Source organism: Dipodomys ordii, unplaced genomic scaffold, assembly GCF_000151885.1.
Source record: "Dipodomys ordii isolate 6190 unplaced genomic scaffold, Dord_2.0 Scaffold10, whole genome shotgun sequence".
NCBI lineage: Eukaryota > Metazoa > Chordata > Mammalia > Rodentia > Heteromyidae > Dipodomys > Dipodomys ordii.
In genome coordinates, this window is record NW_012267226.1 from 21920385 (window position 1) to 21939348 (window position 18964).

The 18964-nt window shown below is 52.4% G+C and overlaps 1 protein-coding gene across 1 annotated transcript in view; it reads left to right on the forward strand.

Moving 5' to 3' along the window:
* The window catches only part of Grik4 (glutamate receptor, ionotropic, kainate 4), a 214486-nt gene that overhangs the window by 151508 nt on the left and 44014 nt on the right, over nucleotides 1-18964 (forward strand). Inside the window, exons 11-12 of the mRNA XM_013009509.1 lie at nucleotides 9395-9502; nucleotides 12296-12499. Coding sequence (XP_012864963.1) covers nucleotides 9395-9502; nucleotides 12296-12499 — 312 coding nt within the window. The remainder of the gene's footprint in view (nucleotides 1-9394; nucleotides 9503-12295; nucleotides 12500-18964) is intronic.

The following is an 18964-nucleotide window of genomic DNA, read 5'->3' on the forward strand; positions in this document are numbered from 1 at the left end:
CAAGGAAATGTCTAACTATATATCTCTCTATCTTTGTTTGCAAGAGTCCCAGAATCTCATTTCTAGCCTGGCACACACCACGGGGAAGGACATAGCAGGGGGAGGGGAGCACTGCCCGCCCCCAGGGCTGCAAGGACTGGTCCATGCCAACCAGGCCCCGTGTAAATCCAGGCTGCCAGCCCAGGCAGCCCCTTTGCTGCTGGAAGCTTTTCACCACCTCCCCACCTTGCTGCTCCTTCCTCCTTCCTCCCCGTTCCCTGGCATTGAGTCCCTCTTAGCAGTGGTTCTGGGTGGCTGGAGCCTTTCCTCCTCCAGCCCAGCCTAGCATGGCACTGCTCAGACAAGAGCAGCTGATAACCCCCAAGTCTAAACCTCCTGCATCTTCCCAGAGCTTAGTGAGGCAGGGTGGGGTGGGGTGGGGTAGAGGCACCTGCTCTTCCCTACTGCAACCTATCACCGGGCTAGGGGCTGGGGCTCCATTCTCTACCAATCACTGCCGAGACTGAGAAGCCACGCCCTCCTACCCACAATCCCCCACACTCTTGATTTCCAGGACAAGGGAGTAAAGACTTCCCTCAGCCTGGAAGCTTCATTTAAAACCCTGGGTTCCCTTGGCACCTGCCACTCAGAGCTCCAAGTCCTGTTATTATTACAAGTGCTTTCTCACTTGGTGTGTGGACCCAGGGGAGCCAGGCAAGCCCTGTCTGTGTCATGATTTTTGGCTGTAATTTTCTTAGAAGATGAAAAATCTCCAGCATGGTCCAGCTCTTAGCCTTCTAGGGCAGAGGAGTCTTTCTGTTGGCCAACTCTGCCAGCAGAAATATGAAGGAGATGGCTGGATCGTCCCTAGGTGCTCAGAAAGAGAGAGTACGCAATCTTTTTACTATGTTTTTAAGAAGAGGGAGTTGAGGAATAGGCAAAGGAAATCATTCGATTCAGTTATTTTCATTTTTGTTTTGATCACTTTTATTGGAATTCTGTGGAATAAACATCCCTTCCGACCTCCCTTAGAACTTGTGTCCACACAGAAACAGAAGAGAGATCTAAGCATCTTCCAGTCCTACTTTGGGAAGTTAACTTCTGAAAGCCTGAGGCAGGGGGGATGGGGGCAAGTCCATTAAATTAGTGAGCCTGTCATCGATTTGTAATCAGAGCTAGCAGAGCTGGCTTGTGCTTTTCTCCCATCCTCGTTGATACTTACCGATCACTGGAATCTTTGAGGACAGCCAGAGGGGACTTATTCTCGGTGAGAAGTGACCAAGTTCAGTGTCACTCCCTAGAAATTGGGGATGAAGGATGGAAGTTTGAGCACCTTTTGGCCAAAGCCAAGTATCCAAGTACAGACAAGGACAGTGGATCCTCGTTATCTGTGGGTTCTGTATTTGAAAATCTGACTGCTTGCTAAAGTCTTTGTGTAAACCCCAAATCAATGCGCATGGCAGTTTTGCAGACAGCCAGAGTGGGAACACATTTGAGTGACCTGATGTGTACTCTCCCAGCGGAGGTTGAACTGGGCAAAATTCTGTCTTCCTGTGCCAGGCTTTAACTGTCAAAAAGCATCCTTTTCATGGGATATTGATTGTCACATCTTTGTGCTCCCCCCCCCAGTTATGCTTCTGTTAAAAATGAGTCCTAAATGCAGTGTGCTCCTATGTACAAGAAGGCTGTGGGGGTCCCTACAGAGAAATCCATCCTCAAGAAGCCATGTGTGGGTATCAGCTGCAGTGCTGTTGTTTGGTGTTAGTCTATCAGCAGCCTGTGTGAAATGAGGTGTTTGTAAACAGAAGCACGGGTAAAATAACAAGGTTATATATGAACGGATTCATAGGAGCCTGTCCCCATATTCCCCCCGAGAGCAAATGTGTGAGGCCACTTTATGAACCGGAACTGCTAGGAATAAGGAGGATCAGCTGCAATGAGTCTCAGCCAGGAGGGGAGACCCGCTGAGCACACCTAGAAGTAGCTGCAGTTTTTCCCACATGGTCTTTTCTCTCTGAGCTCACTGTCCTGCTCTCCTGCTCTTACACAGTGAACTAGGGCCCTTCCCTTCTCCTGCTTCTTCTGCTTCTCCTGCTTCTTCTGCTTCTCCTGCTTCTTCTGCTGTTGTAGAACCTAGATCGTACATTCCTGGGGTCACGTTTAATACTAAAAGATCGGTACACTAGTCGGTTTGAATCTTCACAAATGCATCTTTATGAAGAAGAGTCTGTGCTCGGATACCTTCAGTGTTAGGGAACTCACTACCTGTGTGGACATCCTATTCCATGTTGGAAAGCTCATACTATTAGGGAATTCTTCTGCTGGACAGACTGTTAGGAAAAATGGAAGAAGGAATAAGCCAGGCTCAATTCTCAACAGGCTAGGAGGTACAACAGCGAGAGGCACAAACCTTTCCGTGGGTATGGAGGTTGTGCCAAGGAGGTTGGAGATGGGCCTTTATGGGGTCTGAGCAAGGAGACAGAGGCTGTTGAAAAAGCCATTAGGGCTGGGGGAGGCCCATAATGGCCTGTTGATGGCCAGGCTTAGGTCGGGTTGCCCTGTTTGCATCAAGCAGTCTGCACGTGTCTGGTGTAATTGGGCGGGGGTCAGACCTTCACAGACGTCTTCCTTGCTGAAGCTTCTTCCTTTGGTCCTTCGTTCTCCTTGGGCCCACATAGCTGTTCTATCTTTTTCCTGATTGCTTCTTCTCAGAAGCTCAGAGTGGGCTTTGGGGGGACAGGTTGGAAAGGGGTCTTCTCATCCTGATCTAAGTGGCCATGTGCTCTTCCTTTGTACCTGTTTTCCACCTCAGAGTTGCACACAGCTGTTCTCGTGCAGCCAGGTGATAGAGGAGTCCCCAGAATCTGAGTTCAAGCCCAAGTTTAGTCCTTATTAACTGTGTTACTTGGCCTCTCTCGAGTCTCGGGTTTATTCATGTATCCAACGGAAACTGGTATAAAAGTACCTGTGTTAAGCAGTTATTGTTTGTCTAAGCCTGCGTTTCTCAGGTGGAAATGGTAACAGGGTTCTTACACAGAATCAGGAAAGCGCACGTCCCGGTGTCCCCACAAGCAAAAACATCAGTAAGTGTTTGAAGATCTGATTCTGGAGCGGAAGGACTGGCTCTGCTGTAGAATTCAACTCCACCCCCCCCCAGGGAGCTGGGTCCCCAGTGGTGCCAAGTGTGTGGAACAATTGTTGAAATGTACATAAAATATTAACAGTTACTGTAGGCACACACACCTATGGAAGATGTGAGGAAATTCCTCGGGCTCTAAAAATGAATCCCCTTTTACCTGAGAGAGTACAAAGGCAAAATGACAGCCCAGGTCTCCAGGCAGGAGAGGGGGCAGGGGGGTTGTACACTGTAGAGTCTCCAGGACTTTCCATTTAGCAGCAGCAGCATCAGACCCAGGAACGATCATTAGAGGACTTCCTGGACCTCCAGGATTCGTCTGTGATAATTAGGAAGGAAACCAGAGCCTAGGGCTGGGGACCTCAGGTTATCTACTGCTAGCTCTGGCAGGAAGCAGTGCTGGATCTCTGTGGTCAGGATGCTAGATGAGTACTCCCTCGGTGGCCTGAGCTACGCGGCCGGGCCAGGTGTCAGACGCTTAATTCCATTATGGTTATTGCCTCCCCCAGGACCATGGACAGCTCCAGACAAGCCGGCAGAGCCCATTGATTCGTCCCCTTGGCCCCACCAACTTCTGATTTAAGCCTTCCTCCCAAGCATTTCTTTAAGCTTTGTCCCCCGTGGCTCCACCCAGCGGTCTTGAGTACAGGTCCCAGGGAGACAGGGACTGGAGGCGCTTCAGCCTCAGGGCCAGCAGTGACCACCCACACTGAGAAGGAAGACAGGATAGACGGATGAACTTACAGAGGAGCAGAAGCACAGGCAAGTTGCCCTGGGCATTACGCCGACGCTGGGGCCGCGTTAGATCACCGCCCGTTGTCATAACTGACTTCTTAATGGTAACACCGCACATTAAGGTAAAGACGCATATTCTGTTTAAGAGGACAAAGGGACTTGTCATTCCTTTAGAAGGGCTTTTTGGAAGAATGCTTTTGAATGCATAATTAAAATCTCCACCATATAGTGCTTAGAGGAGCAGAGTGATTATTAATTTATATAGATCTGCATTCCTTGCCGTTGTTGGGGAAATCCTACTTTCTAAGCACGTAAGAAGCACATCCCATGTCGGTAATATTTACCTAAGCTTTCGTGTCTGACGAAGCCCTCCTCGCAGAGCCTGTTCCTTCTAACAGCTCAGATCAGCCCCTCGGAAGACCTCACGCATGTTTTAAATATTGAGATCCCACGAATCGTCCTATTTTTGTCTACTCATCAGTTCTGGGATTTGGATAAATTATTAACTGGGGTGAACCAGACACTCGTGGCTCACACAGATAACGCTAGCTATTCGGGAGACTGAGAGCCTGAGGATCAAAGGTTTCTGTCCAGCCTGGACAGAAAAAGTCCTCAAGATTCCCATCTCCAATTAACTGGCAAAAAACTGAGCTGGAGGTATGGTTCAAGTGGTACAGTACCAGCCAAGCAAGACAAGGCTATTGAAGCCCTGAGTTTAAGCACCATTCTAGCAATCGTGTGTGTGTGTGTGTGTGTGTGTGTGTGTGTGTGTGTGTAATTATCTAAGTGACTTTCCTTACTGACAAAGTGGGGTGCCCACTTTGTCAAGTGGCAGAGCCGGGGGCATGCTGTGCAAGGGTAGACACTGGTGATGTGCTGAAGAAGGCTGACCCCAGCCAGCCCCCATTCTATACCTCTTCCCAGCTTCTTGCTGGCTCTGATGGGAGGGTCGACACCACAGAAATTGGCAGGTGCCATAAATCAGGGTCTCTTGTTTTTCCAGGAGAGCCCGTTTTTTAAGCATTTCCTGGCTCACATGGCGGGTACTCAATGACGATTTATTTCTCCCTCTACCTCAGCCTTTCCCCGTGACCCTCTTTGTCATCGGAGCTGCTTGCTCTGTGTGCTGCTGTACTGCAGCTGGCCTCAGAACTGCCATGGCTGGTCTCCTCTGCTTTCTGATTGAGTCCATTTGGCCGGGGAGTTTCAGCATCTGCATTTCTAATGCAGATACTGCTCCTTCAGAGCCCAACCTCTAATCCTTCTGGTAAACGAAGTCCCCAGTGAGCCCGGCCCTGCCGCTCAGGGCCCTGTGGCACGTGCTGAGTGCGAGTACTGCTCTCCCCAGAGTCTCAGAGGCAGTCATTTGTACGTGAATCTCAAGAGATGGGGGAAAGGGGCTCAGAGAGACTCGGTGACTTATGTGCTGTCACACAGCTCATTCACAGAGAAGACAGGTGACAGCTAGGTCCAAGCACGGGGGCAGTCGCCGGGGTGGCATGTGTGAAGGGAAGCTGGACTCAGGTGGGCTCACGCTAACCTAGTGGGGTCCTTTCTTCTTGCCGGCATTAAGGTAGGAAGCTGGGCTCCTTGGCTCAAACCTGTAATCGTAGGTGCTGGGGAGGTGGAGGGGATGAGGGGATCGCCTGGGGATAAGGAAGTTTGGAGTGAGGACTGGGTGTGTTTGTTGCCCTGCTGTGGGGGAACACACCTCTGGGCACAGTGGTGACAAGTGGGGGGCACAGGAGGTGGATTGGAACCCAGCAAAGCGAGACCCGGCCTTGAAAGACACTGGAAGCCAGGCTCTAGTGGCCCACACCTGTCACCCTAGCCACTCAGGAGGCTGAGATCTGAGGAGGGCAGCTCAAGCGGGAAAATCCATGAGATTCTTACTTACTTCCAACAAACCAGCCAAAAGCTGGGATGGAGGTGTGGCTCAAGCGGTAGAGTGCCAGCATTTCACAAAAAAAGTTAAGGGACAGTGCCCAGGTCCTGAGTTCAAGCCCCAGTACCCAGTACACACACACACACACACACACACACACACACACGACTAAAGGTGTGGTTCAAGTGGAAGAGCACCTCCTAGTGAGCATGAGATCCCAAGGTCAATCCTAGTACTACTGCCCATTAGAGAGAGACAGACAGAGAGACAGACAGAGAGAAAGAGACACACAGAGAGAAGCAAATGGTACTGAAATTAGCAGTGGCTCTCTCTCTCTCTTTCCACCACAACCTTGTGGACGAGCACAAGCCTGCACATGTGGGCGGTGTTGACCACTTACAAAACAGCTGTTTCCACCGGAGGCTTTGGGGCGGGAGTCAGCAGGGTGGAGCAAAGGGATTTGGCTACATGCAGAGGCGCAGCTTGTCAGGGATGAGAAGCCACCCTGCCCACGCTGGCACATGGGTAGCATCACAGGTGCCCGGGGGGTGTGGTGATTAGCCCGTATCCCAGGGCACCTGGCTCTGGCTCTCTGCTTCCTTCCCACTGCCTTTTTGCAATTACATTGTGCCAGGGAATGGCTGCCAAACCGCTTTGTTGGATCTGATGAGTTTATTAATTTCTTGAGGGCTAATAGGTGGGTGGGTGGGAGAGTGCATGGCCGACTGGAGCTTGGGGGCTAATTAGTCTCTTTGCCAGGTCCCCAGAGGTGAGGGATGGGAGGCTGTGCTGCTCAGGCTGTCAGTTCTGACTCTGGATGAATCATTTCCATCGCTGGCTCCTCGCTAGCATCAGCTGAAGGAGGCCTTAGCGCAGGCTGTTAGAACCGGATTGCTGAGACCAGCGGAGGTGGGAAGGTGGTCAGGGGGAGCTGCTGTTAGAACCGGATTGCTGAGACCAGCGGAGGTGGGAAGGTGGTCAGGGGGAGCTGCTGTTAGAACCGGATTGCTGAGACCAGCGGAGGTGGGAAGGTGGTCAGGGGGAGCTGCGGTCTTCCCATGTAGGCTCAGGGCATCTAAGGAGTCGTCCCTGAGCATCCGGGTGCTGACATCCAGCCGGCCGCTCTTTATGTGTGAAGACCAATGACAGAAAGCCGTGTCATCTGGAGTTCACACTGGCTGGCGGAGGCCCTGAGAGCCGCTTCCTGGGAAGCCTGCTTGTTCCCCACCCTAAGTCTGCATCAGGGAAGACACAGATGTACGAGTCAGAAGACTGGGTCCAAACCTGCGCCACACATACCTGGCAACCTCAGGAAAGCCATTTGATCTCTCTGAGCCTCCATTTCTTCCTGAATGAAATAGAAGCACCACAACAAGGCCCAAGGATGACAGGAGGATTCAGAGGTGCTGGAACAGGCATCTGGTACCACAAGTGTCCAGTAGCTATGACCCTGTCCCTCTTTATGTGCAAATTCCTCACCTCCCACCCTTTTTCCCTGAAGAGAAGGGGAAGAAGACAAGGTCAGGCAGTGGTGAGGCCTGGCTGCTCAGTTTGGAGCGTCTCTGGGACCTCCCCTCCCTTCTGCCCATGCTTGCCCCTCAGGAGCAACCTGCCCAGAGGGGCTGCTGGCCCTCCTGACTCCCAAAGCCCAGAGGAAGACGCTGGGAGTGGCATAACTAAGGCCAACTGCTTTTGTCGTGAGCCCTGTGGGCTAGGAGGGGAGACGAAACTGTGCGAGAGAAGGCGGGAATGTGTGCCTGAGGGTGTGCGGTGTGCAAGGTGATCTGGGGGAAGATTCACTGGGAGTTAGGGGCCCAGGGCTCAAGCTTCAGGCCTGTCCGCTGACCTCTGATTCTTTCTCTGAAAAGTGGGGCTGGCTGGCTGGGCGACCACACTGGGTCCGGCTCATTTGTGACCCTGCACCATCTCGGTTCATGGGGCCAAGAGTGAGCCATGGCTTCTGGATGTTGGAGCTTCTAGAAGAGAACACAGAGCGTATCCCCGGGAGCCGTCCCACAGGGCATCTTGGGAGTCGCGGGAGTTTCCCAGGGAAACTCCCTGGTCCTGGAGATGGCTGGTCCAGGCAGTGTATGGGTCTCATCAGGGCTCCAGCCAGCTGTCAGCTGTCTCTCCTGGCTGGTCCCCTTAAAGGCTTAGCCACAGACATGACTGACCAGGGGCTCCCACTAATAGAACTAACTCTATTGGGAGTCTGTGTCTCTGTTTCATATATTTACAAATTGCTGATATGTTCTCTATATTTCCACATTGTCTGCTCATAACCTATTTATCTAGGGATTGTATAAAATCTGTTCCAAAGGTAGGCCTTCATGGCTAACTTCTGTAATTCTAACTGCTTAGAAGGCTGAGAACAGGAAGCTCACAGTTCAGGGCCAGCCTGGAAAGAACTGTGCCCTTTCAGTTGATAGCAGGGCACAGGGGTCTACACCAGTCGTGCTAATTACAGAGGAGGCTGAGATTGGGAGGATCACAGTTCCAGGTCAGCTCCCACAGAAGAGTTCTTGAGACTCCATCTCAGGGGCAGAAAGCTTGGCGTGCTACCAAGAACCTATCAATCATCCTGGCTATGATGGGATGCCTAAAGCGAGTGGATCGTGATCCAGGCATGCTCAGGCAGGAAGAGACTGTCTCAAAAACAGAGGGGCTGGAGGCATGGCTGTGCAGTATAGTGGGAGGCTCTGAGTTCAGACGCCAGTATGAAAACAAACGAACAAACAAAACCCATGTTCCATTGGAACAAATAAGCTAATAATTCACTACCTTTGAGTTTAGTCTTGGGAGTAGTCCAAAGTCTATATATCATACGCTTAAAAACGGGTCAAGAGATCAGATCTCAGGTTAAGTGGTTTTACCACAGTAAAATAAAGCGAAAGGCAGTACAGACAAAACACTAGAGAAGTGGAAGGAAACCTTACTGAGTGCCCGGTTAAATCTATCTTTGACCCCACGTGTCCATATCACCCCCCCCCCCGCCCCGTGTCAGGCGGGTGAGGGTACTTTCTCAGGAGGGCTGGAACTTTCCTGAATCTGTGGCCACCCATCCAGGCCAATATTGTCAAACTGGAGCCCTTGCTACCTGTCAGCTCTGAGAAGAATAGAGGAAATAATGGTGGTGATGGGCGAGCTCAGGACGGGAGGGCGGAGGCTGTGGGGGACTTTGGTGACTTTTCTAAACCGTCCCAGCCAGCCAAATAACCTGCCAGGCCTCTCCTCACATGTTTATCCATCTGTACTCTCAGCCATTCATTAAATAAAGACCTGGGATCTACCAGCTCCCTCCACCCACCTCCTTCTCGCCCAGATAACCGGGTTTCTTGCAGCCACACAGCACAATGGCTCATCCCTACCCCAAAATAATGCTGTTCCTGGGAGCTTACTCGCCGCCCGAATTGGGGGCTAGGGGGAGAGAACTTCCGTGACCCACGTTCCATTCCTGATAGATCCTCATTTCCTCGCCCGCCTTTTCCCAAGTCGTCACTCCTTTCTTCTTACCCTAGCAGCCCTCCTCTTCCCCCAAGCCCCTGAACCCTGTGTGAAAGTCTCCTCTGGGAACGGCCCTCCTCCAGGCTCCGCCCTGGGCAGGCGGGTAGCCCGGCCTGCAGCCCAGGCTCCTCCAGCCTCTCCGTTCATCTCCGCAGATTGGCCAGTGGCACGTAGCAGAGGGCCTCCGCATGGACAGCCACCTGTATGCCTCCAACATCTCGGACAGTCTGTTCAACACCACCCTGGTGGTCACCACCATCCTGGTAAGCAGGTGTTCCTGAGCTGCTGCTCTCCAGGGGCCATGGCCTCCCGAGGCCAAGAGCTCACAGGCTTCCCAAGAAGGGAGCGCCAATCCCAGCAGCCAGGCCCGTTTATGACAGGGTAATTGCACGGGAGCTGCGGTTTCACATGGAAAGGATATCTGCTGAGTGAGCAGTGGAGGAAGAGGGAAGGTTGGAGATGCTACCACTTGGGGGTTCCTCCCTTCAGGGAACCCTGAAGGCCGGCCAGAGCTACTGTGCCAATCCCCGGGGAAGGGACTGCCTTCTGACACAGGTTGGAGGAGGGGGGGGCCTAGGGGGCCCTTAGCAATCCCATTGCTTGGCACCTGCCATGTATAAAACGAGGCTCCCACTGCAACAAACCCAAGTGGCCACCTGACTGGTTTTATACGGCTTCTTTCTCAACTTCCAGATGGTTCTGAGAGTTCTCAATGAACCCACAGGGCAAAGGACCATCTGCCTTTTTATTCGATTCAGTTCTATTCAATAATTACCAACTCCACGCGTCCACCTCCCGCCCCCGGCCCCTGCCACGTGCTCAGCCGTGGCGATCACGATGGATAAGGCTCAGGCTGCGTCTTCACAGACGGGATCACTTAGCAGATGGGAGCAGCCAAGTGCACACACAACCAAGGGGTTTCTTTTTTTCCCTTCCGCCGCCTCTCCTGAAGGCCTCATGTTTTAAAATATCTGTCGATGAAGCCAGCTACATGTATTCAGCGTTCATTTGTTCCTCCACCCCCTCCTCATGGTAACTAATACAAAATGTATTTCCCTGCTCGACCCAGCATCTTGCCAGCAGGAGATAAACTGTCTTGTCACACTGATATTGAATATCAGCCCAGAGCTGAGATGTACACAGTGCTCAGCCTCAGTCCAATAAATGTGCAAGGCGCAAACGTGTCCGCTTCTCTTAGGTTCTTTGAGATCATAGAAATTGCTCAGGGACTTCCACTGTGACCTTCAAGAGTGCCTGGGGCCCAGGAACCTGTGTGGGATTATTGATCTACTGCAAACCTCAGGGGATAAAAGTCTGGAAAGATGCACAAACCTAGAGTCCTGGCAGAGAGAGCCCCTGTTCCTGCTGGCCACCAGTGGCGCATACCTCCAGCCCTAGCTACTGAGGAAGTGAAGAGAAGAGGATCACAGCTCTAGGACAGCCAGTGCAAACATTCCTGAAACACCATCTCAACAGAAAAGAAAACAAATGAGCATGGCTGTCATCCAGCTGTGGGGCAAAGTATGAAAACAAAGATTGCTGTCCAGGTCAGCCTAGGCAAAAAGCAAGCCCCTGTTTTAACATTAACCAGAGCAAAAAGAGGAGGAGGTGTGGCTCAAATGGTAGAGCACCTGCCAGGAAAGTACAAAGCCCTGAGTTCAGATCCCAGTTCTCTGAAAGGAAAAGAGGAAGGGAGGGAGGAGAGAAGAGGAGAGGGAAAGAAGAGAATAACAAAAAAGCCTAAAATGAGCTAGGCACTGGTGGCACACATCTATAATCTTAACTACTCAGGAAACTGAGATCTGAGGATCATAGTTCAAAGCCAGCCCAGGCAAAAAAGTCTTTGAGACACTTATCTCCAATTAAGCAACCCCAAAAAGCCAGAAATGGAGGTGTGACTCAAGTGGTAGAGTACCAGCCTTGAGCACAAAAGCTTAGGGACAGCATCAGGCTTAGGAAGTGGGAAAGCTGAAGGATAAAAGATGGAGCTGGCTAGGCTGGGAAGGTAGCTCAGTGGTAGAGTGATTGCCTTGCATGCCTGAGGTCCTGGGTTCAATTCCTCAGCACCACATAAGCAGAAAAATAAAAAGCCAGAAGTGGCGCTGTGGCTCAAGTGGTAGAGCGCTAGCCTTGAGCTGAAGAGCTGAGGGACAGCGTCCAGGCCCAGAGTTCAGGCCCCACGACCGGACCCCCCCCCAAAAAAAGATGGAGCTGGGAGGGGACCCCTGTGTGCTAAGAGCAACGACAGGATAGAGGGGAGAGAGGCTCGGCTGGAGCAGGCGAGGAGCCAGGCACAGAGGCTTGGGCGGAGGAAACAGCTGCCAAAGCACACAGAACAGTTCAAGCCCCCAGAGCTTTAGTCCTCCTCAGCCCAACTCAACCTTAGCTTATCCAACCCTCCCAGCTATCTTCTCTTACCCTTCTGTCTACCTAGAAGGTCATCTTTCCCCTCATCTCTACCTGTGACTGCAAACCTGACACTTGTCTTCCTGTGTCTGGCGTGTTTCACTTAAGGTGGTAGTTTCGAGTACCATCCACTTCCCTGTAAATGATACATCTTTGTTCTTCTTTACTGCTGAATAATACTCCATCATATATGTGTGTGTATATATACATAGATACGTACATATATATATACACATACAGATGTACATATACTGACCCCCCACACACACATATATTTTCTTTATCCATTCACTATGTGTGTGTGTTCTTACCACCCCAGCCATCTCTACAGCTCTTACCCGTCTTACATTTCCCTGGTGATAGGTCTGTGTAGAATAAGCGAAAGGGTGAGAAAACAAATTGAAGAGAGAAAGGGGCTGAGGTAGGACAGTGGGAGCCCTGTGGGAGCACTTAGAGGATCTGGATCCAGGGAGGGTCTGGTCACCACCGCTGTGCGAGACCGTGGCGGAAGCCGGGCCGGGCCTTCGGCCTCCCCTCCCCTCTGCCCCCTCCCGCGCCCCCCCTGCCACCCCCAAGCCCATCCATCCCATCCGGTGCGGCTGGGACGCCAGGGCTCAGATGAGAATGACAGCTGCCCAGTTTCGCTGCAGGAAAACCCGTATCTCATGCTGAAGGGGAACCACCAGGAGATGGAGGGCAATGACCGCTACGAGGGCTTCTGTGTGGACATGCTCAAGGAGCTGGCGGAGATCCTCCGGTTCAACTACAAGATCCGGCTGGTGGGGGACGGCGTGTACGGCGTGCCCGAGGCCAACGGCACCTGGACGGGCATGGTCGGGGAGCTGATTTCTCGGGTAAGAAGATGACTGTTGGCCTTGGCTGATGCCGGGGGCTCACCACCCTTCCATTCGCCCATTCTCTTGGCTGCGCCGGCCTGGGGCTGGCCACAGGTGCCTCGCTTTGGTGAACAGACCGCCGTGGCCCCAGCCCCACCCTAGGCTTTGATCCACACACACAGATCTGTGTTCTGTCTGTGTATAACCCCGGTGTTCGCTTTTTTTATTGGGTTGATTCTGATGATCTTGTTGCTGGTGAACATCCCCGGCTGAGCTCCAACCGGCCTGGGGAAGGAGGACACACCCACATCAGCTGACTTGAGATTCTCAAGGGAGAGGGGGTAAATAACAGGGGAAAGAGCTGACTGGTCTGGAGAGATGGTCACATGGTGGTGGTGGTGGTATTGCTCCCTAGGTTGTCTCTCCTTTTGTTGTTGTTGGTCGTGGGGCCTGAACTCGGCCTGAGCATTGTCCCTCAGCTCTTCAGTTCAAGGCTAGCGCTCTACCACTTGAGCCACAGCACCACTTCCGGCTTTTTTCTTTTTATGCTTATGTGGTGCTGAGGAATCAAACCCAGGGCCTCATGCATGCAAGGCAAGCGCTCTACCACTGAGCCACCTTCCCAGCCCCGGTTGTCTCCCTTTTGCTGCCCAAGGACCACGGGGTACTCGGACCATGCTGTAGGTTTTCAGGGTAAATTCAGAGACTTGATTAGAATGCAAGTGATTGTCACCAAATGTCCATCTTCTGATAGCTGAGAGCAAGGATAGAGGAAGTTCTTCCAGGGGGGCATCTCTTGTTTCCTGTGTACACACTATTAACAACTATAACCTATAATTAAATCAGGGCTAGTTCACTGTCCATGGTTCTGCTGTGGATTTTCAATTGCGGAGGGGGGCGGGGAGAGAATGGGGATCCAATGCAGGAAATACAGACTTTTGGTTCTTGGTGTGACCTTGACCTTTCTCATCTCTGTACTTTTAGTGGTGAAAGGAGCGTCTTTGGTCTCCCCAGTGGGTGCCGATGCATGCCCAACTTCACACGCAGCACTCCTGACCTGCTGATGCATGCCCAACTTCACATGCAGCACCCTGACCTCCCAAACAGACTGTTTTGCGTCTTTTCCCCACTTCACACAGGAGCAACCTAAAACTCAGGGAGTTCAGTGGCTTGTTCAAAGCCACATAGCATGAGATAGGGCGAGATCTTAAAGCCCACCCCTGTATTGAGCTCTAATCATGTGCAGCATTACGATGTTTTGGCCAACATCTGGTGATGCGTGGGACAGTTCCTTACAATTCTATTCAGGGGTGATGTCATGGCCATCTTAGTTTATCTAAGGGCTCTGTGATGTGTGCGCTGTGAAGAAATCACCATGTGTCCATGGTGAAGCAGCCCATGGCTGTAACCTTTTATAGGCACCAAACTTGGAGTATAAGATGCAAACTTTAAAACCCCAGTCTTTGAGCACAGACACATGGCTGAAGGTGCTAAGAAGGGAGTGTGGACCTCGGGCTGTGAGTTCTGTCCGGATGGGAGCTCTATGAGAGGTGTTTAAGAGCGGAGGTGCTCGGGCGTTTCCGAGACAGTGTGGGCAGCGTTCTTGATACCGCGGTGGGGAAAACAATGGCCTTTATCAGAGTGTGAGCCACACTGTGAGCCACGAGGAGGGACTCAAGACCACAGTGAGCTGCTGCAGAAGCGCGGCCTTGCTCACAGAGAGAATTAGCAAAGGGAGGCTGACAGTCGAGTCAACCAGAAGGCCACAGGAGGCCCAGGGAGCCCAGGAAGGACATCCCAGGGGTGGGGATGGCAGGTGGGGCCTTCAGCGGAGCCCCTAGAGTCTCTGAACCGCAGACCCGCCCTGGGTGGAGGCCCAGGCTTCTGCAGACGGGGAATCCTTTCTCCACAGCCCCAGGACCCCTCCTGTGTGTTCCTGTTGCCACTGCCAAGGCTGATTCAGGTGGGGAGCCCGAGGCAGCTGGGAGACCAGGCTTCCTCCCGACTCCCTAGGACCTGGTTCCTCGGCCCCGTCGAGCAGCTGGGGCCCAGCCCAGTGACCAGGGACGGAGGAGCCAGGGCTCAGCCCTCTGCTTGTTAGCTCCTCATGAGCTCTGACATGGACCCGCAGGGGAGAGGTGCCCGGGCCTCACGAACGTGGGGCTCCATATGGAGTGGCTTGGATAATCAGACAGGATCTTGTCTTCAGCAAAGACAAGCTGTGTGGGGAGGGTCTCATCAAAACCTGGAGACATGGTGTAATTAACTAATTTGTTCATTAAATCAGTAGTTATTGAACGCTTCCCATCTTGCAGACATCGGAGAAAAGTAGGAACAGAATAAACAGAGACGCTGCGCTCATAGATCTCCTGGAGCGGGGAGCGGAGGAGGAGCGAGTCCTTGGGACGGAGCACGGCCGCTTTGCCCGGAGGCCCTGTTCTTTGACCCTTCTAGGTGAACCGGCTGCCTCCCGATGCTCCTCTTGTCCCAGCACAGAGAATGAAATAAAGCCCATTGTCAGCCAACAGTGGAGCATGGAAATCGTTGCTTGAATCAGCCACGGTTTCTTCTTGGGGTCCCGGGCTTCGGTGCCAGCCTTAAGGTTCTCCTTTGGGTCTGGGCTGCTCCTTGGGAGCTGCACATGTGGCACTTGGGTGGGGTAAGGGCTCCCCTGGCGGGGGGGGGGGTTAGGGCATGTGTCAGGAATGAGGCGCTGGGCTGGGTGAGGCCTGGGCTGCCCACCCTGCGTCCCTGGACAAAGAATGAGGTCAGCACAGCATCAGAGAGGGCGGCCAGTGTTAGGGGCCCCCAAGGAAGGACCTCGGTACTCACGTCTTTGGAGAGGGACGAGGGCAACCACTGCCTTTTTCTGTAGAGGAAGGACAGAGGACAGACAGACAGTCCTAGAGCCTTGATCTGTCATCACTGACTGCCGCTGATGGTGACCAGGACACATGGCCCATTAGGACGGTACAGATGGACAGGGCAGGGGGAGGGAGGCAGGGCAGGGGGAGGGCAGCCTCTCCCCCAAGGCTGAGTCGGAGCGAAGGATGAAGCTCCCGATTTGGGGGACATCAGTTTGTATTTGTTTCACCCAGACCAGCTTCACGGTACACTTTTGAGTCCTGCTTGGAGGAAGGAGGGCACCCCACCAAGAGAGCCCCCTCTAGCCTCGAAGCACTCTGTTGCCACTCAGCTCCGCGCTGGCTGAATGGCACGTTTAGGTTCAAAGAGAAAAGGCTTCGGGAGGCTTAGATTGGAGGCTCATAAGCCCTGGATGTCACACTGCTCTTACCAATGACATTTTGATTAATTGAGTGGAAATGAAGCTGGAATGCCTCCTCCGACGTCCCCTCCTGGGAAGGGACTTGGCCAGAGACCTGGTGAGGGTGGCTCAGTCCACTGGAAAGATGTGCACAGTTACTTTGCTGAAGTCAAAAAACAACTAGTCCTCTGGGGTCTCTTTTCACCTTGAAGCCAGAGACTTTTGACCGCAAATAGGTCATAGAATTTTACTCAGCGTTCCTTAAAATAGAGTAGCTGATCCAGAGATCCAAGCAGTTGCCGCTTCCCCACATGGCAGCTGTGTTCCGGGGAGGGGGTGAATGTGGCTTGTCTTCACCTCTTTCCCTTGTGGTCACTCCTTTGCTTACTTCATTCAGGTGCCTTTTGTATGGCAGGAGGCTGAGGGGGAGCAGTGTTGAAGTTCAGACCCAGGGCCTCCACTCACGGGGCTTGCTTGTCTGCTCAGCTGGTGTGTTACCACTTGAGCCATGCCCATAGCATGGCTTTTGGTTGCTTATTTTGGAGGGGGAGTCTTGTGGAGCATTCTGCCTTGGGCTGGCTCTGCATTACCATCCTGGGAGTTCATCCAGCGACTCACCTTGCCATGATAATTCCCACCTTCCCTGCCAGCTGTCTTGGGGAGTGAGCGGAGGTGGGGGCGGGGCCTGCAAAGGAAATGAGAATGTGTGCATTAAAACACCTGAAGCTTTCGAGGAGATGAGCTTGCTCCTAGGCAGAAGACAGGCAGTGGGAGCAGATTTGTGGGAAGGGCAGAGAAGGAGCAACACAGTCTTGATGGCTTCCAAGAGCACCTTGACCCCAGATCCCACCTGCAGGGTAGAGGCCCAGGACATCTCCTGCAGGCTCGGCCACGCCCTGGGCTCTGGTCTGAAGTCACGCATGCGTTTACCAGCTCTGCTCAGCAAACAGGGACTTAGCATCTGCCTTGCTCCTCAAAGGGCATTCTCATTTGCCGCCTTAAGGATCTTATTCCTGGAACTAAGACCTGACCCGTCCAGCTGATGTGCTTCCTGCCTTTGACCGATGGCTGTATTAATTCAGCATTAGATGAAACAAGACACCATCCCTACTTTCACAGAACTCTCATTCTGTCTGCACGGCACCTTGGAGTACAGTTGTGTAGGCGTGTACTATCTAAGGGGAGAACACAGCTTGAAACCCACCCCTTCCTCTGCTGCCCAGCCCAGCATGCGCTCTGGTGTGGGATGGGATCCACCTGTAGACTTGCTTCCTGAAAAGATACCTTTGGCTTACCAGGCCCTGTGCTCAACAATCTGCTGGGAGAGTCCATTTTTATCATTCATACAAAGGCCTCAGTTCTGTTCCTTGGGTATTAAAATAGTAGGAGGCCATTGCAATAAAATACATGCAAAATAGGATCAGGTTTGGAATTCTGTTGGAACCCAGAGAAGGAAGGCAGCATGGAGGCAGGCGGGCAGGCAAGGCTTCAAAGCAGCGCGAAGGAAATTGCAGCGATTGTTTATTAAATACCTGCTGCCCGCCAGGCATTTATTACACATCACGTCTTCCCTGCAAAACAATCTCATAAGATGAATATTATTCACATTTCATAATGAAGAAGCCGAGGTTAATTTTGGCTTACCGGAGAGGCTAACTCAGGTCACCCAGCTAACAAGTGATTGATCTGGAATTCACAGCCAAGTCCATCCACATCAAAGCCCACAGCCATTCTAGCACACGGAGATGCCTCCAAGCGGTGCAGCAGTTAGGTTGACCTTGATGGACGAGTCAGAATGTGGCAAGCAACAAGAGGGAACGAGTTGCAGGCAGAGGGAAATGTGCGGGGTATGTGCGGGACACATTTAAGGAACGTGAATTGTTCACTGTGGCCACATCAGAGGCTGAGGGACATCTGCCAGCTGCTCAAGGTGACCTTGATGAGACAGAGTCCAGCCAGGTTATGAAGGTCATCATAGATCATGGTGAGGAGCTCAGACTGGGTTCTAAAGGTAGGGAAGCCACTGGAGGTTTTTCAACAGACTCCTACGGAGTCTATCTTGGATGTTGGAATGAACTAGCCCAGTGGTTCTCGAAGTGTGGCCTTTGAAGTGTCAGCATCACCTTGAACTTATCACAAATCCAGACTTGAGGTCCTTCCAGACGTACCAAACCAGATACTTAAGGTAGGGATGTCAGTTTGCAATTGAACAGGTGATTCTGATGTTTGCTGGAGTTTGAGAACTTCTGATTCCCAGTCCAGTTAGAGCTGGAGAACACTGACCTCCAGTTCAGCTGGGGTTTGAGAATGCAGATGGATGGATGTGTGGATGGATAGATGGATGGATGGGTGGATGGATAGATGGGTGGATGTGTGGATGGATAGATGGATGGATGGGTGGATGGATGGATGGGTGGATGTGTGGATAGATGGATGTGTGGATGGATGGATGGATGGGTGGATGTGTGGATGGATGGATGGAGGAAGTAGGGGAGAAAGGGAAGAAGAATAACTTTCATTTATTATTGCCTCTAATTTAAATATTAGAAAACCAAGGCTTGGAAGTTAAGAAATTCATGCAAGGTCAAGTGGCAGGGAAGTGGCAACGCTAAGGTTCAGACTCCAATTGACCTCCAGTGTATTTTACCTGCTGGGCCAAGCCCAGCCTATGTGTTCTTGACCCAGTGGGGCAGGACCTTCGTCATCATCATATATATATATATATATATATACACACACACATATGTATGTATGTATCATCCTGCACTGTGGCTCCCTGTGCAGCCCCAAAGCCCGGCCCTCTTGTCCCTCCCTTTCCTGTGAATGAAGATCCCTGCTTCCACTTGTGCCCCTTTCTCCTGTCCTCAGCCACCCCTGGCCAAAAGGGCTGGCGGTGTTCCACCCACCTGTGTGTCACTTGGCCTTTCTGACTCCTGGCCAGAGGTGTTGCTCGCCTGGGAGACTGATTCACACACTTGTTTTGTTTGGTTTTCTAGTGAGCTTTGGCTTTCTGAGAGCATGGGTGGGTGGCCAGTCTGGAGTGGCCGTGCCAGGGGCTGTTTTGGTAGTGACAGAGGCAGCTGTCCGGAGTCCACGGGGCTGCCCCAGGTGCAGGACTCTGGCATCGCCCCCGAGCCCCTCCAGTGAGCCTCTGCCCGGCAGGGCCGGCCAGGCAGCAGAAGGAAGGCTGCGAGCGAGCAGGCAGGCCAGTGGACAGG